The sequence below is a fragment of the Cyanistes caeruleus genome, chromosome 3, assembly GCF_971803275.1.
Source record: "Cyanistes caeruleus chromosome 3, bCyaCae1.hap1.1, whole genome shotgun sequence".
Classification (NCBI taxonomy): Eukaryota; Metazoa; Chordata; class Aves; order Passeriformes; family Paridae; genus Cyanistes; species Cyanistes caeruleus.
The window spans coordinates 6,771,187-6,798,999 of NC_141703.1; the positions used below are offsets into that span (position 1 = coordinate 6,771,187).

General features: G+C 39.0%; 1 protein-coding gene across 6 annotated transcripts in view; it reads left to right on the forward strand.

The window, feature by feature from the left end:
• EFHC2 (EF-hand domain containing 2) overlaps positions 1–20,266 on the forward strand; it is a 56,096-nt gene extending 35,830 nt beyond the window's left edge. For all 6 annotated transcript variants that reach the window (XM_086879628.1, XM_086879624.1, XM_086879626.1 and 3 more), the window contains exons 10-15: positions 3,000–3,196; positions 6,740–6,873; positions 11,115–11,312; positions 11,874–11,966; positions 18,307–18,412; positions 20,049–20,266. In XM_086879628.1, coding sequence (XP_086735754.1) covers positions 3,000–3,196; positions 6,740–6,873; positions 11,115–11,312; positions 11,874–11,966; positions 18,307–18,412; positions 20,049–20,144 — 824 coding nt within the window. In that variant the 3' untranslated portion in view covers positions 20,145–20,266. The remainder of the gene's footprint in view (positions 1–2,999; positions 3,197–6,739; positions 6,874–11,114; positions 11,313–11,873; positions 11,967–18,306; positions 18,413–20,048) is intronic.
• The last annotated feature ends 7,547 nt before the right edge of the window (positions 20,267–27,813 follow it).

The window sequence follows — 27,813 nt, forward strand, 5'->3', positions numbered from 1 at the left end:
AAGCAGTTCTCTGAGAAGTGTTTTAATAAGGTGTAGAGTACCTGCTTAGGACTTCAATGAGAATTCTCAGTTAATCCTGCTCCACTACAACATCAAGATTTAGCACTTTTACGGCATCAGTGTCTTGTTATCAATATTTTACTCACTTCCTGGCATCCAGTGGCCTGAAGTTTATGCAACTTCTTTTGTTGCAGCTAAATACACACACACACTTATGTATATATTTAATATGTAATGCTGCTGTGAGGCTCAAGAGCAGCTCAGTTCTTCACCAGTAAATGACCATGTTTGATTGGCATTTTTTATGTCCAGAGATATAAAGGGTGCTAAAGGTACAGCTGCATTGTTAAATCGAAGTTCAGGGAACAGTTTGAATCTTGGACCCCAAGCATGTGTACTGCCTGTTCAGTCACTTCTAGTTCTCCTTTTCACCATTTCAGCTAGAGAAGGCCCCAGAGAGCCTTGAACACTCAGTAATAATAGTTGTGACCTGAGACTCTAGATTTATCCCACAGCACCCAGAGAAGAGTCAAAGCCACGCACTGCTGAGCAGATGTGGTCAGCTGGTCAAGCCATTAGCAAGCATGAGTGCCAGGCCAGAGATTGCTGCCTGCCTTCTTTCTATTTTGAAATGAGAATATGTGCTGGGATTTCATCTGGGAGCCCACTGAACACTGCTGGTCAAATAAAATGTGAAACAATAAATGGGAAAATTTGCCCACTAATGGTAGTAACATTTATGCTAACAACTTCAAGGCACATATGAAAGGCATATGTCTCTAAGTGGACTTCTAACTTCCCTGGGTTGTTGAAATGGATGAAATAGCTGACTTTTAGAGGCGGTAGAAAGGTGAAATGGAAGGATGTGGCTGAGAACTGGCCATTGGAGTTTAGTGAGAACAGCCCTGAAGAGGCAAGGAATGTGGTGGAGGAAGTAGAGCAGTAGTTGGAAAGAGGCCTGGCTCTGCACAAGTTTTTTGTTCCCACCTTCCTTTGCTTTCTAGTTCTTTTCTCTCACTATCCCTCCCTCATTTTAGTCATGTCTAAAGGAAAAGTGAATGAGTTTCTTCAATGCTAAAAATGAGAAGGCTTCGTAGAGGTCAGGCAGTAGTGGCTAAGGAAAAGGAGTAAGGCATCCAAAATAACAACCTAGCCATCCCTTTTTTGCACAGGTGCAGAGGGCTATTTTTACCTTTTTATTTACATGAACTGGTACAAATTGGCAAGCAATGCTTCAGATCCTGATCCTAAAATGGAAGTAATAAGTTGTTCTTAGTTTTTTTTGGTTCAGCAACCTGAAGGTTTCAGAGAAGTACTTCACTCTCATATTAGTAACACTGAAAATCTATGAAATTCACAGGGCTAGACATCTTGAAGCACTTCTTGAGATGGGGATCAAAGCATGAGAGCTTTGGCTCCCCATAAAGAAGATCACAACCCCTTTTTTACTCAGTGTAAGACCCAGTCAACAGCTGTACAAACACCTGCAAACTCTGATCTGATCTTAATGGGAGAGGGTCTTATGTGGTGGTGTTTATTTTGTACTTTGAGCCTGGCTTTTGTAGATTTCCATCAAAACTCCTTATCAGGTTTCAGTGTAAAATCTCTAACTTAATGAGACATTTTCAGTCATTTTTCTTTGTACCACTTGTAATATATTAATCTGTAACATTTAGAAAGCCATTATAGAACAGAAGTAGGTTTCTAATGTAAGTGCACAATTGCAGGCAAATAGAGGCAAAAGTGAATTTCCAGTCTTACAGAGACATATTAAATATTAAAAACAGTTGCCAAGATTATATAACCTAAAAATTTCTTATTTGTTTTTATAGCTGGGTAAAAAGGAATGTGTTAACATTAGAGTCACATTAATTATTTGAATTGTTTTTTGATTCAAGCAAGGTCTGATGATTACCATAGTGCAGGGTTTTTTTTATCTTTTATGGTGATAATAAAGCAATTAAGACAGACATCTGCTCCAAACTCTGGTTTAATAAGTAGTTTGGGTTTCACATTCATTTATAATTTTGACTATAAAAGGCATTTGATTACACTGTTCATCAGCCTTTTATTGGACTTGCATCAGTACCTGATATTAAGGCATCATTAAATGTTACTAAAGCAAGCTTTTGGCTCTTGGCTTTTGGCTTGGAAGCTGAAATATCATCAGGAAGCAAACCTCAGAGTTGTTGTAGGGCACATATCCCAGTGAAAGTAAACATGTGACAGAAGGTTTTCCAGAGAGCTTGGTACATACAATGCAGTCTGTGGCACACCAGAAGTTAATACAGGAAAGTGAAATGTTCCTTTTAGCATCGTACCCACCCTTGAGTACCTCGTGCAGTTTCTAGTGACACAAATAAAATCATTATACTGTGAAAAGGAACCATGTGATATACCCACCTCTCAAAGCAAAGAGCAGATCACAGTTAAATTGCATTGGCAGAATAAAGTGGGGAAGACAGTATCATGTCACTCCTACGTTTTTAAAAAATTTCAAAAGCTCTTTAAAAGAATTTAGAATTACAGTGCATCAGAATTCACAGTCTTCATAGGATAGCACTCTCTAAAGTAGTTTTTATTTTCCTTTTTCTGCTTTTAACAGTTTAAGGATAATTGCCTGCATCTTATTGTTTGGATCTTAGGTTTCTCAAGGGCCGGTTCCAAGGCTGGTGACGGGGTTATGGGAACGATTTGAAGAGGCACATTTCTGTCCCGTTTTAAAGAAAAGCAAAGCAGGGAAGGTGTTTGGCAGGCATTCAAATGAGACATGTACAGAATGTGCACAATGTCACTGTTGCTGTGGACACTGGCAGAGACAGTCCTTTTAGCAGCAAGAGGGAGGGGAAGAGAGTGTTCTGAGACAGGAAACTGGAGAGCAAAATGTGATATTTAAATACAAATAATCTTTTTCTCGATGTCTTGGATGTTTTTTTGTGTGTGTGGTTTATTGTTCCAAGTAAAGCCATAATTAATTATTTTTAATTGTATTCCCATAGGGATAGCTGGTGGGAAGTTCCTGGAAAGAAGTCGCATTAAGAAGCCTGGGCAGGAACTCTTTAAGAGTGAGCCATCTGAATACTACAAGGCTCAGGATCTGTTTGTTGGAGCCAGAGTTTGTTTCCATGGTCACAAGTTTCTTTTGGTGGATGCTGATGAATACACGTTCAACTACATGGAGAAGAATGCAAATGAGGTGAAGCAGGCTTTGTTAATTTCTATCATCCCTCAGGACTGGTTTATCCATCTATTTTTCAGAATGATTTATATTGTTTCTTCACCCAAAGCTCACAGCCCAGTGCTCTCTGTCTAGTGATGGATTTAGGAGATGCCAGCTGGGAGTGCACACAAGTCTGGCCACTCTTTACTGTCCATTCCCTTTTCCTTTCTCAGAATCCACTCAGTCTGCATTAGGGGTTGTGACAAGGGATATCCCTGCCTATTCCTTCATGAGGCTGTTCATGAACCTCTTGTCCCTGAGTGATCTAACCCTTGCTGAACCTACAGATACTGTCATCTTCCACAACTTTCTGTGGCAGTAGCTTGAAAAGTTCACTGCTTGCTATGAAAAACAAATATCTGATATAAGAAGTGTCTTTTATCTGTTTTAGACCAGCCTCCCACTAGTTTCAAGGCCAGTTCTACTGTTCTGAGGTTTGGGGAAGATCCCATTCACCTTATGCACCGCCTTCATAATTTTGTAAATCTAAGACATTCTTCCTCCTCAGCCTAATCCTGTGCAGCTAAGAGTCTCACCCTTTTTATTCTGTCCTTGCAAAGTAACTGTGAGATCTGGAGACTGGAACAGTGTTCAGTAAAGATGTGGACACATCCAATTTAGTCTTACTGATGAGGCTATTTTATATCCTGATCTGATTTTTTTGGTTCATACACATTTTTCTACCAAAATGTTTCCCTTGTAATATTAGAAATTCATATCACAGTCAGGAATTTAAGCTTACAGTGTTTATTGAGTTTTACTGTCTTTTCTTGTTGCCTTCAGAGGAGAGAGCAATAATAAATTACTAGCTAGGGTGCCTCTGCTGCTTTATACTTTAGCAGAATGGTGCAATTTTTTTTAAATTAATGTGGATTAGCACCATCTGCCTTCCCTGGAACAATGAGGATGATCTGCAAAATGCCTGTGGATGTGAAATGCTAAGGCTGCTAAATGCTTAAAGCAGTAAAATACAAAGCTGAAACCTCAAAAATACAACTCAGTGTGTTTCCTTCCTGCTGGATGGTCTCTCCTCCTTGAAGAATCAAAACCAAACCTTTTGTTCAAAAGACAGAGCTCATCTTTAGATTGTAAATGTTCTTTAGAATGTTGTTTGCATTGACTGTCCTGGATCAAATGGATGAGACTTTAGTTGTCCAGACTAAATGATTGTACAGTATCAAAATAAAATCTGCAAAATGGGAAGAGGCAACACTGAAAATATGTCCTTAAAGTGAATTTTGAGAGGTTCTTCACACAATTAATGTTTTAATGCAGCTGGTAGAAAAAAAAAGATTGATTCTCCCAGACGGTAGGTGCTTCACTCACATCCTTTGACCAGAGCTCCAGAAGTTTGCCTCAGTTCATCAGGGCATCACATACTCAAATCATAACAACTTCAGCAATTACTAGAGAAGACCAGAGCTGGAAGATTGTTGGGAAAAATATAAAAATGGCTATTTGTTAGTTGTTTCTAAAATTAGAAAACAAATAATTTTCCTTCTGAATAGACAAGAGATTTCCTTCCAGTAGAACACATCAGTATATTTTCTGAAAACTGGTGAAAGAAATCCATATGGAAAGTTTTTTCATGGAAATTGCCATTTTGACCATAGTTCTATAGGCATATGGTGATTTAGATGAAATTTTGATTGGTAATCATAGTGCAGGTGAATATTGAAAATTTGTTTGACATTATCTAAGATAGTTGGAAAGTTTTAATTTTCTGTTTCAAAATTATACTTATTGTATTGTTTTTATGTAAAAGGGAGAGAAAAATCACGGAGTCTTGTCATTTTGATTGCCACCTTGACTGAAAGTAACTTCAAGTACCTAGTTCAGAACTTTTCAGAACTTCTGGGGTTTTTTCAATTTGAGGGACAAAAATATTTATTTATAAAGTGTAGGTTTGCTTGTAAAGCAGAGCAGGTATGTTGTGCACAGTCCTACTGGTATTATCCAAGTTTGGGGGGAACTGTTTCAAACAAAACATCACTGGAAGAGAATTCAGCATCTCTGAACTGTATCAATTGTTCTAACTTTGCTGTGTGCTGCAGCACAAACACAGAAAAGGATTTTACTTCCATTGAATTCAGCATAATAATCTCTGAGTTAAGCAAGAGAATCAAACCAAACTAGACTGTGACTAGAAACATGTCAGGAGTTACATGAGAAGGGGGAAAGCTGGTGAAATTATTGCCATGCTGCTCGGATACTCAATGCCTATGTATGTGTTTGGAATATGTCGTTTAGGAAAAAAAAAGATGTAAAAATAGCTGTTTTGATGATGTAGAGAAAGGCTCTTAAATATTCAGAAGACTTTGTCCATCCTAAAATACTCTGCTCTCTGAATCTTTCTGCTCAGTCTTTTCTCCCTGTTCCTTGCTTGATCTACAGAAGGCTGTGTGCTTATGCCCCAAACAAAAAGTAATATCTTGGAGAGGGGCCTGGAAAAGCTGCTGCCTCTAAAACTCTTTGATTGCTGGTCCAGCTGCTCCAAGCTGCTGCCTTGCAGGGCACTGCCTGCCAGGGCTGCACCTGGGGTTTTGGCATAGGCAGAAATTGTCTTCTCCAATTCCGAGAAGCAAGAGCTGATGTATTGATTCAACTTGGATCAATTTGTACTGCTCTGGTAGTGCCACAGGGACTTTAAATACTCTTTGCTAGTTCACTTTGAACTGATACAAAGCAGTAGATACACTTCAACACAGTTAGGACTGAGGCCCAGTTTTTATGTCCTGGTCCTTAATACCAAATTTCAAATAATTGCTATTGGAAGAAGTGGGAGAAAAGTATTTTCAGGCAGTTCATTGTGCTTTTCAAACTAGATGGAGCATGACAGATATAAGGACATAGCAGATAATCATACTTGAATCACCCCCAATTTAATGGCTAAATACTTCTATGTTTTATATTAAAAATGCATATAGCGAATCAATCTTTGGTAGAGCACTAACACAACAATTTGAATATAGATTGAAAGACTTAGTGCCTCAGTTCTGTTTAATCTGAGTTCAAATTTGATTTAATGGTCTATTTAGGAAGAAATAAACATTTAAGCATTTTTATACACAGAAGGTAAAATTGGTTCCTAAAAAATTTCCAATGTGCTATTCCTGAGTATATAAGACAATGTAATTGAAAAAGGAATGAGACTATTTGTTGGAACATTTCACTGGAGCCAATGGTGAAAAATTAGCTTTAACATGGTGAAATTTATGACTTGAGAATTCAGTGAGATATACCAGCATAAAATGAGGGCCAAGTCATACAACTGTACTTTAAATGTTTCTACTTCTGCTTTAAAAATGCAATGTTTCAAGCAAAACTTGATGCTCTTCTATGTGGCAGTGCTAAACTTTCTGAGAATGCATGATCTGATTATTTTTATTTAATTGTTTATATTATTGATAGTCTTACTGAGATTCCCATGGGCCCATTTCTCCAGTCTTGACAGGTCCTTCTGGATGGCATCCTATCCTTCAAGCCTTTATAATCAATATCTTACTTTCTTCTTTTAAGTTCCCCATGGCTGATATTTCTGTTGTCCTCAACAAACTGAAGAACATGACTGAATCTCATGCCAAAGAAATCAGAAAGACATTTGCTACTACTGACCCTGAGCATACCAATGTAATTGGGTATGACACTTTCAGGTAAGACAGTGGATTTGGGGTTTTAATATTTAATAAAGTCATACTTCCCCAAAATGTATAAAAGCATACCTGGGTTTTGATGCTTTCTGCCCAGTAGCTGAGGAGTGGCATAGGTTTGTTTTGAATTTACTTGGAGATTATGTATGCAAAAGAAAGTAAATCCATGCTCCAGGAAAAACAAACAAAACAAAACAAAACAAAAAAAAGGAGATAGTTTCAAGTAAGCTGAAAAGCATAATCAAAATCCTGTCTACTTTTTATGGAGCTTTTTTATGGACACAGAGTGTTGTGAAGAAGGGCAAAAGTCAGCAGTAATATATATGCTGAAAGATAAAGAAAAGTCCATCATGAGAGTCAAACAGTAGTTTTGAAATTCAAGTAGAAATGTTCAAGTTGCTTCCTGAAAATGGTGTTTGGGTTTTGAGCCACTGGTAAAGCAGACAGTCTTTACAGAACTAAGAATTTTAACTATGTTGAAATTATAGAAGGCAGTGCTAAGCATGTTTAAAAAAGATTGTAAAGCAGTAGTGAGAACAATAATTAATACTTGAGTAGTAATTTAAGCATAGATAAAGGGAGCAGAAATCTGGATTCTGGCAATGATCCAGACATGGCAATGAACAGGTGTAGAGATACATGCAAGAGGAAATCATATTCAAATGCAAAATGATTTCAGTTTATCCTACAGTCACAATACTGGAGTGTATGAACTGTACTGGGCACAGTACTGGTGAGGTTAATGATGTGAAACAGGAGAAAGCTTGACTTAGAAGCATTTGGTTTTCACAGAAGTAATACACTGTCTGTTTAGGAACTGTTGTAATAACTAAGGCAGGTAAGTAGATGAATATTGCATGGAATGTCATTTCCATAGGAATGGTAACCAAGGCAGGAATTGCTTCTGAAGTATCTCAGAGGAGAAATAGGTCAGCAGAAGGTTCTTTCAGCATTTCAAAGTGAAAGCAGGGAGGAATTGAAAGAAGCTGGTATTGAAAAATGAAAAATAAGTGTTTTAAAGGTAGGATTTAAACAGAAAGAGGCCACATTTTTTGGCAGCTTTTGGTCAAAAATATCTGAACTCAGATATTTTACTCAGCAGAAGCAAGATTTTGAATCGCTAGTTGCACTAGGAGGGTAGATGTTATTACTTGAATAAGAAGGTAGAAAATTGAAAGTTCATGTTTAGTGGGAAAAAGTTTCTGGCACCTGGAAAAAGCTTTTAATTTATGTAAAAGGTAACTATTTGAAATTTTTAAAAAATATGGTTTTATTTCAAATTATGAACTAATCATCTGCAAAACTTTGTGTATGCACTAAGAGCAACTCAAAGGTTTGGAACATTTGTATAATAGGGAAGCAAAATTGTAGAAGGGATGTTTGGGCTTTTAAATAGCAGGGAAAGGTTTTTATTTCATCCAGAAGAGGCTCAGTTTGGTGTAAATTTAATTATGGACATAATCTGTGCAGCTGTGAACAGTTCAACTGTTTAATTTAGGGTGGTGCTGTTCTGTGACACAGAGAGATGACACACATGTCATGTCTGATCATGTGGTATTGAGGGACTTTTTTCAGCCAGAAAAAATGCAGGAGCCCTCTCCATGAGCAGGAAATCCAAATACTCAGGGTTTTCTGGGCCTCAGTGCTCACCTGGGCCAGTCTCAACACCCTTTAGTGGTCCCCATCCCTCCTGTGGGGGAAAGCCTGGGGTCTGACAGGGGATGTTCACACTGCCAGAGCAAGAATTTGCCTCTAAGGAACCTTGAACATTTGTGCTGTATACTGATAGTAGGTTTTGTTTCTGTTAGTTTGTATTACATCCAGTAATCTAGAGGCTCTCATTATTATTATCTGTGTATCTTATTTTAGAATGAAAAAAAAAAATTTAATGACAAGAAAAAACAGCACTTCTTTACATCTATGAAAATTCCAAGATACTTTTATGTGACTAGAATATTTCTTCTTTCAGTTTCTTACTGTGTACATCTCTGTTTATTTTTAATCTGCCATGACGTTTGATGACTAGAACTAACAACAAATGATTATTTTTAGTACAGGCAATTATCTGTATGACAGCTTCAATGACAATCCTTTTTCCTTATCTTAAATACAGCTGAGGCTTTACTGTGCTCTGAATTTGGCTATTCAGCTTTCTTCCTTTCTACCTATATAATTTTATATAATCTCCATGTAAAACTACATCTATAAGTGTGATGTACTGAAGAGAATTGTAATTATACAATTTACTTTAACTGCTTTCAGAACCCAAATCTTCAGTACTTCATCCAGGAAATAAATGTGGTATGTACACTGAAGCTATCCCCTAAGCTATCATTAAAACTATTGAAAGCTTTGTTAAAAAGAGAATTAAAAAATAACTAAAACTTAGATGCCTGTGCATCAGAGCCCTATCCAGTCTGTTTTTTCTCATAAGCTACTGGTAAGACCATTTTCTGTTAGAGACAAAGAACCATGTGGCTCTAACAAAGATGCCTATCTTCAATTCAGCTTGAGAAGCAGCTCTTTTGAGAAGTTAATTATGGCTTGTTCTTTCTGTAATAAATTCAGGTTGCAATCTGTCTTATTCTTCTAGGACAAAAAAAAAAGAAGTAAAACAAGACATAGCTAAGCTGTGGGAACAATTATTGAAGCTTGTTTTTTTTTTGGTTTTTTTTTTTTTTTGTCAGGGAGAGTTTAGATGTCATTCTGTTTGTGAGTCTTGGGTCTTACTCATTAGTCCCTCACAATCACTAAAATATTCCTTAATTCCCAAGTGAAATAATTTTATCTGGAGGTTTTGGTGATTTGATTGTCACTGATTGGACTGAGAAAATAAAAGACTTTTAAAATCCTGACCCTGGAAAAATCTGTGCCATGTATGGAAATCCAATCTGTGGAAATGGCTGATGTTATCTACAGCCCTCAGTTCTGCCAGCCCAAGCACTGGAGTGCCAGGCTTATCAGGCAGCATTGTCCTCTTGGTGTGTGCAGTGGTGTTTGTTGCAGGCTGCAGGAAGGAGGCTTCAGTTTTGACTGGATCTCTGAATGCTGCTGCAATATAAATAATAATATCCAGTAAGTGGAAAAATAATACTGACAAGATAATGATAATATTAATAGATGGACCAGCTCTTGGTTATTAAGTTTGTGTAATCTCAAATAAGGTTTGCTACTGTCAACAACTTGTCACTTCCTTGTATTTATTTCCTGCCACTGCAAATAAAAGATCAATCTGATTTATTTAATATTAAAAAAGAAGCAGTTGAATCAAAGTAGACACTACAGTATTTCACCTTTCTTTAATAGTTGTGTAAGTGCAGTCATATTACATGAAGTGATCCTTTCATTTGCACAGGACCACACAAGCCTCTCAGAGCAAGCAAGTGAAGATCTATGTTCCTGGTTAAAAGTTTGCAAATTTGGAAGGGTCCTAAGTTTCTGTGCTTTCCATTCACATGTGGATATTAAAGAGATCCTTCATCAGATTAATTCAACTATTCAAGTATTCTCCAGGCAGCCATTTAGGTCTTGTGCCAGAACTTTGTGCATCACTACTCATTTCTCCCACTTTTTTTCAAGGAATGATGTTTAAACAGTGATTCAGTGTTCTCATGGGTATCACAAGGTACAGCACTGATTGCACCAGCAATTTGATGAAGTTTATTCTTAATGCAGTTTATCCAGAAGTATTATATATTATTAAATCTAATTTTGACTGAGACACATAGGCCTATGCTGATACTTGCTTGTTAAAAAGTCTGGTTGAACGTGAGTGCACCAGAGGCAGATGTTTGGGATCATAGAGCCAAAGTAGTTAGACTAATTCAGATTTGAGAAGAGGCCTTGTAGCAGCTGAGGGAGCTGCACTGTCCCATCAGATGGATCTCAGGAAAATTTCTTCTTCCTTGGGTTGGGATGATTTGTCTGAGCAGCACACACAGGCTTGGGAGAGCACATCCCAGGCTCATCCCTGCATGGGATCTGATTTTCCAGTTACAGCATCCAAGTGTAAGCTGCTCTTGCTGCTGCCTCCTGTCATATATTCTTGCCAAGGGAACTTGTGATTTGGTGCAATTTGCTATATGGCATCTCTGGTAAAACATTTCAGTTGTGGTTAGGATGTATTTTTATATGTATAGACAGCTACTGAGGAAATTTGGACATCCTCTCCTAAAATTGGTGATTATTAACTGGTTTTAACTTATTTACTTAAAACTAATGTAGGCTGTTGTTTCTATGAATAGAAATTGGATAGTCAGTGTAGCTGGTGGAGGATTTTCAGAACACGAAATTATGACTCTTGGACGTCACTATGGCATGAGAGACGACAATCAAATAGACCTGCTCCTCCTCCTTTCAGTGGCTCAAGACAAACTAAAGAAAAATGCCTTTGAATATTTTGAACAACTGAATGCTGTATTTTTGTACAACGACCGAGAAAAGTAAGTTTCCTCTCTTTATCCCAAGCTATTATTTGATAAACTCTGTTACTGAGCAAATGGTATATTGTGGCCAAAGAATATAATGTGTAATGTTAGGCTTCTCATAGCACTTGACAATAGACAGGAAGAGGACAGCTTTTTTGTCTATTTTACATTTTTTATGTGGACTTTTTATTGTAGATGCTGTATTTAACATTCTGTGACATCAGATACTAGTTCATGGGCAAAACACATGATTTTAAATCAAAGATGAAAAATAGTGATTTAAGGGGGAAAAAGAAGAAAGAATTTGGGTTCTTTATGTGACTCATTTGCCCTTTTTGTTCTCTGATGTCATGAATAAAGAATCACAGAGAGTCACTGAGGATCTCAGTATAAGAAAGGCTACAATGTCACCTTCAAGTTTCTCAGCTTTGTAATACCAAAATTTCATAAAACTTGGTTGTCTTTTTCTCCATCGTGATATTCCTCATGTGTTTTCTTATGCACAGAAACATTCACTTGAAGTAAACCTGGAAAATATCTAATCTGTATTTCCACCCCTCTCTTTCTGATGTGCAGGTGTGGATTGTTGCCTTATGAGACCTGCAGGACTATTTTCAAATCCTTTAAGTTGCCACTTCCTGATGGTCTTCTAGAAACTTTGCTGGCCAGGTAACTTAAGGGCAGATAGTGTGACCTGCATGCATGGGTGCAGATCAATGCTAAATATCTACTGCAGAGACAAATCCTCAGAATTTGTCATTTATCTAATATGAATCATTTCATGATGCAGATTTTGTCCCTACACACACACACAGACTTTCCTATTTATAGAATATTTATAATCAACTGAGATTCATCCATCTTAGCAACTTCTCTTCATTTTGCCTGGCATGGTAAATCATCTGGGGTTTGGCAGAATTCTGTGGAATTAATCTTTCCAGAGTCAGTTGCTGATACTTATCATTTTCAATGAGATTCACCTTTTTGCTTTAGTTGTTCCTTTGTGTAGATGTGACATAAAAACAATAATCTTATGGAAGTACACTGTATGAGTTCCAAGGATCACACTCACATGAATACAATGAAGTGTCTTTATCAAATAGGCAGCATCAATAGTAAACAAAATTGGTTTGCTACTCCTATTAATCTCACCTGAAACGTATTTTATTGTCATTTTTAAAAAGGCAAAGGAATGTTAGCATGGCTTTGTTACTTTTCCATAACAAATTTAGCTTTTTTGAGACAAATTGCTTTGCTGGCTGTATTAATGGGAATAGAAGTGAAAAGAACTAGTGTTTCATGCACTTGTATTAAAGACTAGAGTTCAGAGAAAGTTGTGGTGTTCTGAATACTCATGTCTTGTTGAGTTTGGTTTTTCTGGCCAGATTTTCTGGTAATAGGTTTAAATGTATATTTACTGGTTTCTTCTTTCCCTTGAGGGAAATCATTAAATCACATGTTTTGTCTGTGCTTTCATGCTGCATTAGAAACAGGATCAGGTCTGGTCTTCTTTCATGTTTAGCTGCTTCAGGTAAATATACTTCCTGATTTCAGGAGGAGTTGCAAATTAAGTATCTGGGTTTAGTAAATAATGGAAAAGACCCATGTCAGGCAGACATGTGGAATCCATTTTGATAAAGCTTCTTCATACTGCTGTTCATAACTTCTGATGCTGAATTATAACCATTAGTCTTCAGAAATGTCTGAATTTTAACAGTAATCTACAACTGATATTTTAGAACTCCCACCAAGCTGCCCAACACAATTGTTGAAGGAGAATTGATATCCCCTATTAGACAAAGGGTTCTCACAGGTTCCACTTCTTAAGAGCTGAACTTGAATAGATGCACAACAAGGCACTGGAAGTTTTCCTTTATGTGCTAACTCAGTTCTGATAAGAAGCAGACAAGCCTGACATGTCCTGGGCTCTAGGGACATGTTTATTTTTTTGTGAATTTACACCAGGGAAAGCTTTTTTACCCTGAACCTCTACTTTCCTAAGGAGCGAGTATAGGCAGTTAAAAAGAAAAATCCCAGTACACTATAATAAAAATTAGAGATCAGCTTAGAACACAGGGAGGATATCAATGGCTGGATTTCACCCAGCTTTAGCAAGGTACTGACTTTATGACAGCTGGATGGGGTTTCAGCTGCTGTGGGTCCTTTCTGTAGGTGGTGGAGAAGAGAGTTACCTCCTCAGCCAGCCTCCCCTTCCCCTTCCCCTTCCCCTTCCCCTTCCCCTTCCCCTTCCCCTTCCCCTTCCCCTTCCCCTTCCCCTTCCCCTTCCCCTTCCCCTTCCCCTTCCCCTTCCCCTTCCCCTTCCCCTTCCCCTTCCCCTTCCCCTTCCCCTTCCCCTTCCCCTTCCCCTTCCCCTTCCCCTTCCCCTTCCATTTCTAAAACAAGGGCTGGTGGATCTATTCTGTGTATCTGTATTCATGAAGGAAGAAAGTGGTACAATAAATGTTGCTGGACTGATGCCCACAAAACCAGTATATATAGCTAATGCACTAGCTGGACCCTATTCAGCTATAAAATGATGCTGGACAATGTGATCTGATAATAGTTGAAGGCTGAAGCTCTGTGTTTATTCAGCTTTGCTATCTGAGATTAGGTGGCAAAGACTTTCTCCAGGACTAAATGACTCTTCCATTTTGAAAGTATTCTGAAAGTATTTATTATTTAGATTTGTAAATTATACTGCAATGATCTGTCACTTATTAAAAGCACAGGATGGGACTAGAAATTATTGTCTAATTTTGTGGTCACCTCTAAATGACCCAAGACTTTGTTTACTGCACCCAAAGACCACTCAGTTGCCATGGAGTGAAGGGAGAGTTGGCACAAAATATTACGGTTTCATAAGACTTTTCGTATTGTCCATCTAGTGTAAATTAGTGTTTTTAATTGTGGAATGTTGAAATATTAGGATTTAGATACCCAACAATATGAACATTTTTCCAATTTACCTGGCATGTTAAAATATATTTGCTTTCTCCATCAACATTTTCTCTCTTACTTTTTAAATCACAGAACAATACAGAATTTAATCACACTGTATTAAGCAGTGCAGATGGTACACAGTTGTTTCTGCCAGAAAACTACAGTAGTCATTATAAACATGTCTTAAAATTTATGCAGGCATAATGAACAATTAAAGTTTATTTAATAAATAAATTTTGCCAAAGTGCTTAAGTAATGAGTTTAGGGGTTTTTTTTTGTTATTTTTATTTACTGCAATGCTAAATTGATGCTAACAAGGACTTAAAAAGAAATGCTCCTTCCCTGGAGGATTTATAAACAGCTGGCAGATAAGGAAGGAAAAAAATGAGTGAAGAAAGAATGGATGACAAGTTTACAAGCATTACATGTTGATTATTCTACATTAATTTAGTTGTTAATTGTAGGTCCCTAGTCTTTTAAATTATGTTTTTTAAATTTGTATTAAAAGCATCTGTGTAGTTTTTCTCTACACTGCTGGGGTGTCTGAAGGGTGCTTGTTATTGAAGGTGAATCTCCAGTCCCTCAGCTAGCAGTGCCTGATGACAGAGGGCCATCTACATGGTCATCCCAGTTCTGAAATCACAGGCCAAGCCAGACCACTCCTGCCTACTCAGTTTTTTCCCAGGATTGTGGCTGGGTAATAATTTTTTTAGCTGGTTCCCTCCTGTAATGATTTTTTTAGGGCTGACTTTTTTCTTTCAGGAAGCAAACCCTCTTTTCCCGCTGCAGTAAGTGTCCAGTAGCAGGAGCAGCAGTGGAAATGATCACAAGATCTTTCTTCTGCTGCCTTCTTGTTACCTTTGCTGCCTGGGACTCTCTATGCCATTTGTGATTAAAAGGCTCTCTAGAATTCATATTTGAACCTCTTCAGACAAATTATTCCTGTTACTCAATTTGTTGGTGAGCTGATGGTTCAGTTAATGGTTGTTCAAGACATGAGTAAATGTAGTATAAATAGAAATTAAAAAAAGGAGATGGTAGCCATTATTATTGAATAGTCACTTTTTGTGCTTTCTGGTTCAAGTCCTTTACTATGAGCACTTTATGACAATTTAGGTGTACACCTGTGACAGTGTAATCCCAATAGAACTGTGTTACAGAGTATCAAACAGGCTGAAGAATCCCAACTTTTTCTATAAGGTTAAAGCAGCAGATGCTTCTGCTCTGTTATTATCAGATGAACTTGTTAATAAATGTTGTTTGAGAAGAAGGAATTTTTAAAACTCTGCATATACATTAAACTTTCACATAAATCTTTGGGGTATAGATTTCTTGATGGGAAAGAAAAACTTATTAGTAAGTAACCTTTACTCACCAAAGCATCCTCAAGAATAATCATAATGTGATTTGACCAGATTTTTCACCTATCTGGAGTATATAATTATGAATGTATTTTTAGAAGCAGAAATGTGCGATTATTTCTGTAATGATAAAGAAAATAAAAAGCTCTGCAAACTGTGATAGGGATGGAGTAGTGACTTTCATAGTCTAAAATCCCATGCATTGGTGAAGTAACAGGGCAAAACTGAAGAGAAGGTTGGTTTAAATCTATCTTTGGTGCATCTTCTTGATAAGACAAATCTAATTTCCTTTTCTGAAGAGCACTGTCTGTCTCAGCATTATTAACTCCAGCCACTGAAATGTATGACATCTCTGTCCTAATAATGCACAAAATGATAACATCTCCTCAGTCCATGTGGATGCTCTGTGCCAAATCTCTACTGTGTGCTTTTAGTAGATTGATACAATAAGTCACAGCAGTAAAAAGATCTAAAGAGTAGATTTTTTTTTTTTCTTTCTGGGTTATTCTAGAGTAGTATTTTAAGATGCTTTCTGTAGCTATTTAATTGTGGGATTTAGGAATCCCATTTCCTCTGCCCATGTTAAAATTCTTGGTTATAGATAATTTCAGACCCATATTGTCAGCTCACTAGTGCTGTCACATCAAAGGACTTTTCTCCTTGTAAATTTTTGTCAAAAGCAGAAGCAATGCCTACCTCAACTTTGGTGCCTCAACAGAAATTTTAGGTAGTTACACACCTTCACTTGTTTTTTGTTTAAATATCCTGCTTATACAGTTCACCATATTGGTGGTAGAATTAATATTTTGACTTTTCACAATGAGTAAAAGGCAACTACATAATAGTAGAAGGAAAAATAATTTTTCCTGATAGTTCTGAAATTCCAATCTGTGTGCCATTATTTTTCCAAGAGGTAGAAGCTTTTTGATTGTCTTATTACATTTTATGCAAAACTTGTTTCTTTTCCCTATTGCCACCTGCAAAAAAAACCCCTAAAAAACCCCAAACCCTTAAATTAAGAACCCACTGGAAGTGGGAATAGTAGTTTTCCTGTATATTGGATATATTCCCCAAAAGTAGGGCTTTATGGAAATGTTAACTTGCGTGTGAACTATGATAAAGAAGCAGGCTGTCATAGGAGGGTTTCTCATGGCAGTGTTTCAGGCTCCATTTAATTCTGGTAGCAGTAGCATTCTTTTCTGACTTTGCTTTCATCTTCAGCATAACTCACTGTACTTAACATTCCAGTTTATCGCTGCCATCTCTGTTTATGGCTCTCAGTATATTTTATTATTATCTTTCCTGATGACTATTAAATGAAAGGTGTGGGGGGAGGAGAAGGAAAGGATGAGCTGCAGTTTATTGCAGTTTATTTTTGTCACCAGATCTATTTCTCCTCCAATATTGTTTTTCAAGTTTGTGCTGTAAATTCTCCCTTAAAGTGCCTTCATGCTTAAGTTTTGTTAGAACCCTCTGCAGTGACTGAAGGGTTTTGAGGCCCATGTTTTGTGCACTGCTATTTCATTAAGGACAAGGCAAAATGATTTTCTGAGATGCTTGTTTCCCGTGCAGTAGTTTTTGTCTCACCAGATGGCAGGGCAGAATTGTTTAACCTGCTGTCTCCCACCAGATAAGAGATACTGAGTCTTGCTGGGTGTCTGTGTCTCTCCACGGACCCCAGTGAGGCACAGACACTTCCAGGCTATGTTTTTGTGCCCAAATTGGGTCCCCTTTGCAGGTGGGTGAGGCAGGTGTCCTTCAGAAGCTGCCAGTGCTGTATTTATCGCAGAGCATTCCAGCTGCTCTTTTCAAGCTTCAGCCCAAAGGTATCTTTCAACATTTGGCTGGTGACACTGAAAGAACAGTGGTCCCCAAGGGCCTGAATCACCTCAGTGTTCTGCTGAATTGAGGACTTTTGTTTCTGAAGCTGCTTCATCCAAGTCAATGGCAGAAGGATGAAGTGGATTATAAATCTGTTCCCATGGGACTTGTTAGTGCAGGGTAAGGATTTTAGAAATCTGAGGGAGGAAAATAGCATTTTCCACATGTACCTGTAGACTTTAGCTGGCAGCATATATATCTTCATGCATTTAGGGGACAGCCACAACTGATACCAGTGTATCTATTTATCCATAGAAATAGAGAACAATGCCATGAACCTGTTACCAAATGATTTTAAAATCTGGCTATTAGCTGATACATTAGTCAGCTGTGTGTTTGTCAATTTCAAATCGATCCCAAGGTGTGTGCAAGCAGCATTTTTGAAATATTACTTATTTTCAGGAGATGATTGTAGAAGTCTTAATAAAGCAGGTCAGTTGTGTTACAGCACAGGTCTCCTGTATAATTGTTTCTTTTCTACACAAAGGAATCATACATTGATCATCCCAACTCTATGTTTGTCAAAAGCTGTGATAACAGTGTTGGAAAAGGTTGGGCAGTGCTTCAAATCTAAAATGAATATAGTTGAAATGAAGTAAAACTTGAAGTTGAATGCTACTATGAGACAATAATAAGGTGTAAGAATATGGAAAACAATGTATAATATAGGAGTTCATGGCATTTTGTACTGTTTCTTCACTCCAGCCAGTGTTTGGAAATAAAGTAGTATAAAAATTATTATCCCAAAGGTATGCTGTAGATAACATGATATAATTTTGTTAAAAATTCCCTTTAACCTTGAGTCATCTTATGGATATTCTACTCAGGTTTGAAGATGACCAAAAGCAAGTAGACTATAGAAAGTTTATTCATGCACTGAACTGGAGAGAGAATCAAATCCGTGTTTTCAAGGAGGAAAAGGAGCCACCCAAGGTAAAACCAGTGGCTGAATAGAATTTCTCCAACTTTAACATGACTGTTTTAGCCAACACACACTACAACATCTTTTCATATTTGTGTATTTGTACTTGTTTTCATAAAGTAATTATTTTTTAAATAGGTTTAATAGGGAAGTTTAGGATGAAGTAGGGAAGTCAGGCAGGGATGAGGAGGTGTCTAGTAAGTATCACATCTCTGGGACATTTCATAGAACAAAAAAGAAAAAGAGAAGGGGAAGCAGGTGTATTTATCCATGGACAATGAGTACTGCTTCCCCCACAAATATCACTGTCACATATCAAATGATCTGTTCTCTTGCTGAGGTAGTCAGAAAATACTTTAAGCTCCACTGACACATATGCAGAAAATAGCTCTGCATTTTGTAGAACTCCTCAGAAACCTGCACATAACACACCACATCTCTGGAAGGCGTGCACAGAGAGAACTGATGGATCAGCTTTGTATATCTTCAGCCTGCTACTTAGGGTAAATAAAAATGCAGTATCAACAAACTGCAGAGACTAATCTGATCTTGCCATCTTGTGCTGAGTGGAACATTTTAAAATAGAAGGTTCATAAGGCAATTATGCTGAATTTTAAATACTTTGTAACAGATAAATCCAAAGGCCTTCTGCCAACACATCGTTTTGCTGTTCTGGCCAGGCCAATGTATTGTACAGAATGTGTTTGATCCCGTTCAGACCATTTAGAAACACAGCATTCCTTTAAATTCAAGTTCACTCATGGCATGGTTTAAACCAATATTCCTCAGGCACTCCTGAGAGTGCTTCAGACTCCTCACTCCTGCCTGACTTACCAAGTCTTTCTTCTGTAGCATCTCTGACTGTTGGTGGTGTCTAATGAGGGCCCAGGGCTGTTGGTCTGCTCTGCTTTCCATGGTTGATTATTTTTGCTTTGTCTTTGTGAAGAGTTTTTCTATCTTGTACAGATAAAATCAAAGCCCTTCCACATGTTTTATTCAGCAGTCCTGATGATCATGGTGTTTATTAGGCTCTGTTGAGGGAGTAGTTTTTGTTTTTACAGATGAATTCTGTGCTTAAGTGATAATTAAATATTTTATATTTTAAGAGAGATAACTACAAAATGGAAAAAATCAGAGACAGGAAAAGTTTTAAATCATGTTCAGCTTTAGAATTCAATTGTCATTCTGTGTGTGACTTACCACAAATTAATAGCAGTATTTTGAGGCTACAGTACCTGTATTTGACAGATAGATTTCAGCAGCAGAGTTGTGCTTGTTCTGCTGGCTTTGTTTTTTATTCCTTTTCTTTATCTCATTATTTTGTATATGTTTTTTGGTGTTGAGACATAGATGACTTTCAAGAATTTGAAGTATTAGGATTTTAATGAAGAAAATTTAGCATTATTTAATTTAAAAATGTCTGCAAAAGTGTTAATGATAGAAATTATTTTAAATAAAATATATTGCAACATTCATAAGAATGTGCATGTTGTAATCTTTTAATAGGATGTGCTGTATAAAGACCAAATTTTTCACAGATTTGTCTGAGGAACTGAAGCAGCTCATTCAATCTTATGTTGACCATCTTGTAATGATTCTTGTTTTCATTATTGCATACTAAGATATTCTCTGGGTTACTAATTTCAGAGGGCAGATATCTGGAACCAACTGCCACGATCCCCTCCTGTGACTGGGATCAGATACCCTCCTCTTCTGGATGATCTGTTTGGCAAGGAAGAATAATCTCATCTGTGCAAAGCACTGATTTAAGATTGGTGATTCAGCTCTGAAGATTACTTAGAGAGATACAGAAAACATTTCTTGTAAAATAAGAAAAAATAAAATACAGGTTTTATTGCATTTAATTAGTTGCCCCAACAGAGATGTATACTTGTGTGTTTTTGGAACTCTTTCTAAATCAACAGCACTCTGTCATACTTACACAGGCACAATTAAAACTAGATCCTCTAATCTCTCTCTGGTTGCATGGAAAATTTGCAAGTATTGAGAAATCTTTGAGTCAAACAGTGCAAAATCTGACTGACCCTGCTTTGTTCTGCAAACAAACGTTGTTGGATGACCTCTTAAAATTGGGTTGGACTGTGTTAGCACAATAATGCCATTCCATTCACGTTTCCTCCCTTGCTCTTCAGCTCAGAGCTGTGGTTTTGCTCTATCCCCGTGGTGATGCTCGAGTGCTGTTCATGTCAAAGTGGGTTATTTTGTGGAGGAAATGCCACAAGGTTTTTGCACACTATAAAGCTGCTCTGGTATCAGAGATAATTATAGCCTTCCAAAGTGGAAGCAAATGTTTTGCAGGCACGGCACAGAAGCTGTCAGTTCTTGCTTTTTGTTTTAGATGTGACTCAGGTTAGTCCCACCCAGCTTTACTTGGTTGGGACATTTCTGAAGAGAAGGGTTTTCAGTGCAATTTCAGTGTGCAACGTTCTTGTAGCAGAACTAGGCCTTTGAAAATTCATGGATGCCCTTCTCTTTCTCCATGGTTTAATGGAGTTCCTGTTAGCATTTTTGTATCTTTTTAAGCTTATGCCAGCTCAAAGCCATGATTAGATCTGGATTTACTCTGTGCTTTTGTGAGAGGAGTAATTCCCCCACTCTGAAGAATGGAAGAGCTGATGTGAAGGTGGAGCTGTTTCATCCACAAGATTCCACTGGCGAAGGGGAAGAGGTGTGAGCCAGTGCACCTCTTCTGGTGCCTGGGAAGACTTAGAAACCTGTTTTTTCTTTAATCTGAAATTACAATTTTGGGGAGGAATTGTTTGATTTAGAAAGATGAGAATTCAATGTATCTAAATCCCCAAACTGAGGGAAAGACAATAGTAATTTTTTGGAAACTTGGAGATCCCCCTTTCAATTATGATTCTATATAGAAATACCTTCCTACACTTTTGCATGGTAATGTAAATTAAATTCTTATTATTTGTACCATATGGCAAAATATGAAGCATTTGAAAGCTCTTTGCCCTTTATTGCAGTGAGAAAGGTCTTGAGACAAGGCATAATTATGTTGCTGCTGCTGAGGAGGGGTAGCAATAAAATGGGCAAGGAATGTCTGTGTCCAGAGCTCAAAATTAAAAAGGCTAAAACGTAAAGTGCTCCAAGTTGTAGACAAGACCATGAATTGATTTTTGATCCAAAAGAGGAAAATGGTTCCTTATATGACAAGAAATATCTGACCACAGGGACAGTGTCAGGATAAAAACCAGCAATTTGTGTTTGAAGCCAGTTTGGTGAAAGCTGGATATTTTTACAACATGCCACCAAGACTGGGATTGGTACTAAATTAATGCAATTTACAGAAGGATTTATTTCAGTTGTGGAAATCTTGTACAGCTGAGAGCTTCCAAGAAAAGGGAACTCTGAACATTGAGAACCTCTCAAGTAGCTTCTAGAAAAGATCAATTCACTTTAGTTTGTTTCTCATTATGTGTATGAGACAAAAGAAGCATTCTTAAATAAAAAAAATTAGTTCAAGAAATATAATATTTTTTAATTTCATGTGAAACCATGTGCATAGGTCTATTCAGTCATGGTCTGGTCTTGTCTGGTCATTGTCAAGAAAGGAGACTGCAAACTGGAATCAGTGCAGAGAAGAGCAGGAAAGGTGACCAAGACAATGGAGATAAGAAAGGTGACTGAAAGAGCATGACTTATTTAGTGTAATAAAATAAAAACTCAGATTGAATGAATATCCTTTCTCTCTGTAAATACATTGTTTCCAGGTGAGGAAAATTATCTGGTTCAGGTAAGAACATTGGTGTCTTAAGGAAAAAATGGGTATAATTTGCCATGAATAAATTAAACCTGGACAACAAAAGGTGGTTTCTCATTTCTAAAACAATGAGGGTCTCAAACTGCTCCCCAAGACTGATGTGTTCAGTTTTAAGGTTGAGATGGGTTCATCTGATAATGGTAATTTTAGGAGGTTTATAATACCATTCTGAATTATTAGTCTCACTTCTGGTTTTCCCTTTTTCCCATGCATTTTGCATAACGCTGACAAACCTAAAACAATCTCCTAGGAGAGGGCAGACAGGGCCTCAAAAATATTTTCATTGCTTGTCACTGTGAGCAGTGTGTCATATGCTGTGGTCGGACATGCTATAGGCAGTTTTCACCAGGTTTTCTCTCTTACAAGCAGCAGGGCTTCCAGAATGGAAAGCTCTGGCCAATGAGCAGCCCAATAATCCTCTTTGTATAATGTGACTTACAGCATATGCTGCCCAGAATATTTCAACCTCTCCTCTAATCCTGCCACCAGCTTCTTCTCTCTTTTCACATTGCTGATGAGGGGCCTGAATGAAGACAATACCACAGGGTTATGTTTCAAGATGGCAGGAGGCCACGGCTTTAAAGCACGCATGGCACAGAGGGGAAGGCAGCCCCCACAGTTGCCATTAATCTCAGCTCTGGATCTCTGCAGGGCAGCCAAGGGTATCTCCTTTCCACAAGTGTCTGCGCTGGCCCGGCAGGGCGGAGGGATTCACGTTACAGCCCCGGCTCCCCGTCCCTCGGCTGGGCTCTGCTGCGTGCTCAGTGTTAATGTTTGCTTCCTCAGCCTGGCATTTGGGAAGAAGAGGCTCCGAGTTCTCTAGAATAGCTGCTGCTGCTGGCAAGGAAATGGCTGCAAACAGGTTGGCTCAGAGTGCCTGGGTGGTCACCTGCACCTGGCCCCCCTTGGACATGGGCAGCCACGGGCATCTGCTGTGGGCAAAAATGGATATTCTTCACCAGGCAAATATTTTCTTCATCATCTGCCAGCTACTGTATTTTTCCAGGTCAAGCCATTTGCATCAGCATCAGGCAGATGTTCATCTGTATAAATGAAAATCGTCCTGCATTTGTTCCTCATGTGCCAGTGTGAGTTCATCCTACTTCATGGAAAAAGTTTGGGCTCAGTTGTCTCCTGTGTCTGCTCTCTCTGTTTTGTCCTTTTAGCCCAGGAGACATCGCTGCTTCTCAAAGGAAAACTTGCAGTGGGAAAGCTGCAGGGATACTAATTCCTCAATAACCAAAATATTGGATGTTTTCAGTCACTTGACTGCATTCAGAGAGCAGCAGTCCATGTATCATCAGCAGTAATTCACCAGGTGTGTCCTTGCTGGGCCCTTCTAAGTGTTCCTGTGGTTTGAGACGTGCAAGTAATAGAAGAATTTTCCAGTTTTTAACATTTTGTGATTTGGTGTCATGGAGGGAAACATTAGTTTTTTAAGCAATAATGTCCTGTACCCTCAGCAACTGAACTGCATGTTCACTTGCAGAATTTCTTCCTCTTCAAGGCTGTTTAACCATGAAGCTGCAGTACGATGAGAAAGACAGAATAGTGGCTTGTTTGTGAAGAATTTACAATATCAGGAGGGAAAAAGTACCACAATCTGAGCTCAGTCAGATTTTTGAAATGATTTTTAGGTTTTAGAGGGCAGTATAGATAACATTTGAGAGAAAACTAGCTGGAAAGAAGAAATTTTAGTCACAGTTTACTCTACATCAATTTCTTCTTGTAGTTTGTTTGGGGGAGTGACTCAGACCCAGTCAAAAGCAGCACTCCTGATTTGGGCAATGAAGCCAGAGAGAGTTGTGGGGAAAGGTCCATGTCCCTTCCAGTTTCCAGTGTAAAGTTTAAAAGCAGGAAGCATAACCAAGATTAGGAAGTTAGTATAGCTATAATATATTAAGGTCATGGATTCATTAAATGAACTCTTCCTCTGAATATTTCTCTGGTCATTTCTGAATCATCTGGAAGTTTCTTCTGGTATGTATTACACACAAACAAACCAGCTATCCTCGTCTGCCCTTCACCTCAGCCATCTGTCCTCTCTGCTCTCCTTTTTCATCAGGATAGTTTCATATTTAGAGCCACAAACAAAGAGAAGTAAAGGAGCTGATTCACAAACCTGCCCGAAATCTGATGCAGATCCCTGGCAAGCAGCATGGTGGGATGATCTGTAACAGCACAAAATTCACTGTATCACCTGACAGCACTCGAGAGAGCTCCCACTTCCAAAGCAAACCTGTCAGGATGGCATTGCCTTGGAAGACAAGAGGAAGACCCTTTGCAGAGCTGCCATGCTGCAGGTGGGACAAGGCCACCTCCAGACTAGAATGTCTCTGGGTGATACTCAAATCCCCTGCTCTCAGGTGTCACAGTGCAGGTGTCTGCACATGCACTTGCTCTCTGGATCCCATACTGCTGATGGAAGGGTGATCAGCACCCCTAGGGGGTGACCAGCCCACAGGAATATTTAGAGGATGCCTGATACCCCTGCCCATCCCTCTGCACCGACTGAGGGGGTTGGAAACCAGCTAAATGTAGATGTTCACACTGCTGCTGGGGGAGAGGAGTCCCAACCTTGAGGTCCACTGGCATCGTGAGAGGAGCTCTGAGGCCAAGCAGGGTGACCTTGGCTGCTCCCCACCCATGGGCAGGTTGTGGCTGATGTGTAGGATGAGCCAGCTGTGGATAGTCTGGGCTGAGCTTGGTGGAATGGGCAGAGTCCACGAGACCATGAGATCACAAGTCCATGAGACCAGAAGTCCAGGTTGAAAGTGCACAGGATCTCTGTCCTGGGATAATCTGGAGCTCAGGATGAGCAGATCCAGCGTTGCGTTTATCAGGAGGACCTGACTGTGCTTGAGCTTGACTCTGCCTGGTGGGTCTTGCTCAAACTTCACTCCAGCTGGGTAAACAGCAATATCTGGGTTGACTTACATGGAACTACGATTTCTTTTGTCAGAACTCTCTGACAATCTAATTTAGCAAAGTATTTAAGTATGTGCATAAGGCTGTCCTATTTGTTCGAAGCCACCTGAGTGTGTGCAGGCAGTTTGCTATAACCTGTCACACACAGCACTGCTGGAAATACTTTCCTAACAAAGAATCCCTAATTTGAGACATTTAGGAATTAAATCATTGTAAAACCACCCCCTCCAACCCCTTCCCCCCCAAAACCATATAAGAAGGTAGCAGTGAGAGGAGGTGATATAGAACTGTCTGGACATGTTTATAGGCTATATATTGTGTGTTGTTATTGCAGTTCTTCTACAATATAAGCTAGCAATTAGCAATTAAATTTCCATTATGGGATCATGTTGGAAATTGAGATAAACTGTAAGTGTGTAACTGTTTTAAACCTTTCTTTTAACTAACTCAAATACTATAGTACTTTTATAATTTAGAGATAATATTCCCATTAGTAGAGTTTATGACTCAATAAACAGCTCCCACAAGTTCATAAAAGCCCAAACTGTAAACACCAGGACTATTAATGCAATAGAAGTTCTGTACCTCCCCCTTCTCTTGGTGGTCTGGATAGAGCAAAGGGAAATGCTATCGCAGAAAAAAAAAAACAACATTTATTTTGGCTGTATAAATATAAATGTATTGTTTTAAAACCCATCTGGAAATTTCCTCTCCTCCCCATGTCCCAGGTGGTCTGGCAACAGTGATCCATTCTGCTTTTGTCTGCAGGCAAGGACAGGAGCTCCCGTTGGAAATCATTCACATGAAGGGGTTGGATGTGAAAGCCTAGTGGTATCCTCACCCTGCCTCTCCCTTGGGAGGAAAAGGAACAAAATCTTCTCTAGAGTTGGGTTTCAGTGTACTTTTCTATTATTATTGTTATTACATTTAGTACTGTTTTAAAGGAAAATCCTCACTGAAGTGTCTAGAGTCCACAGTTTTTGAAGATCTCTGCTGCTCGCATTTTTTTTTTTTGACATCTAAATGAATTTTAGGGAAGTGCATCTGCTAGCCAGGACATTAATACAAGCAGAGTTTTTGTAGCTCAAGCCACTTTCTATTTGGGACTGTGGGTAATGAGTAATTTAACTATTTTCAATAAAAACTCAACACTTTTCTTTGTCCAAAAGAACTTCATTTTGCAGCGTGGTGAAGCACTGTTTTGCTTAGCAAATCCTTGTGCCAGGAACCACCTCTATCTGGTGTCTTGCTTTGCTGCTGAAGGACATTTCTTCCTGTGTTGTTAAAATCATATTGCACAAGTTCATCAAAATGCAGGAAGTTTTTTTTTTCCTCACTCGCCATCTGGGTTCAAGTGGTTGTGAAAAGCTGGAGGAACACACAGAGCCACTGCTCCCGCACTCCCTGTAGGTAACTCACCCTGGGATGGAACACACGGTTTTCATCTGTTTTGCCATTGCATCAGGTCTCCTGTTCTTGCCACTTTTGTTGTGAGAGTTTGTTTCCAGAGTAAGCATCTCAAGCGACTGCTGGGATTCATGTCTATCACCTCGCTGCTGCTGGATTCCTGACCTTTACGCCTACGAGGGAGTTTGGCTTTCAGGACCCCGGGAAAGCTCAAGGCACAAACTCAGACATTTTGTTCTGCAGAAGCCTGGCAAGGAGAGAGCAAATGGTCTCTCTTAGGCTTCCCGGCATTTCCATTTCACTGGCCTTTCCGACGTTTCAAGTTTCCGTAACAATGGTGTCAGACAGAGGGGGATCTCCATCGGGAATGTGCCTGCCACTTCCTCTCACCCCTCACTTTGCACTCTCCAGTAAAGTTTCAGGGCTTCGCAGCAGGTTCGGAGATGCCACTTTTGACTCCCTGTTGGCCCCTTTTGACTCCCTGCTGGCCCCTTTTGACTCCCTGTTGTCAGGCACGGAATGAAGACAACACAAAACCCGAAGCAAATCAAATATGTGAATTAGAAAGGCTCAGCATTCTAAGAAGCAGAATTCCTTTTTGAAGGCAAACAATCATGAAAGACCTGAGCTGTCTCTCCTGAGGCCCCAACAGTTCCACCATTGATTTCTGTGAAACGGGGAAATCGGGTTTCCTGTGGGAACAGGGTTTGTCTTTGCTTTCTGGGAAAGGGCAATTGCTTTTCTGCATTCCTTGCACACAAAATCCCTGACTTGTCTCAGGATAGCCCACATGCTTCTGCTGCAGCAGGTTCCAGATTCCAGGTCTGAGTCAGCATATCCCACCTCAAAATCCAGTGTTACAGATATTGGGGGTTTGTGACAGATGCACAACCAAACTAGTGCTCAGCCCAAAGGATGTAAAGGCCTGAGCCATAACTGGGCCAGGAATTTCTCCAGCTCCAAGCTGTCCTCTGAAAACCCACACAGGAGCAGTGTTAGAAGCTTGTCCTTTGAAGTGTGCAGGTGCTGTGGGTCTCGTGGGCTGCTCAGGTCCCTGTGTGCAGCTCAGGAGCCCATGGGGGGCTGTTTTCCCAAAGCAAGCCCACAGCTGTAGGATTGCCTTGCCAAGAAGAGGCTTCAGCTTTTTGATCTTTCTTTTTATCCTGGGTTGCTCCTCTCAGTGGAACAAACCTTTCCCTGAGTAGGAGGCAGCTCTGCCTTTTCTGGGGGTAAGGGTGAGTGCACAATCCTCCTCCTGCTTCATCTGCTGAGGCTTTCAGGTAC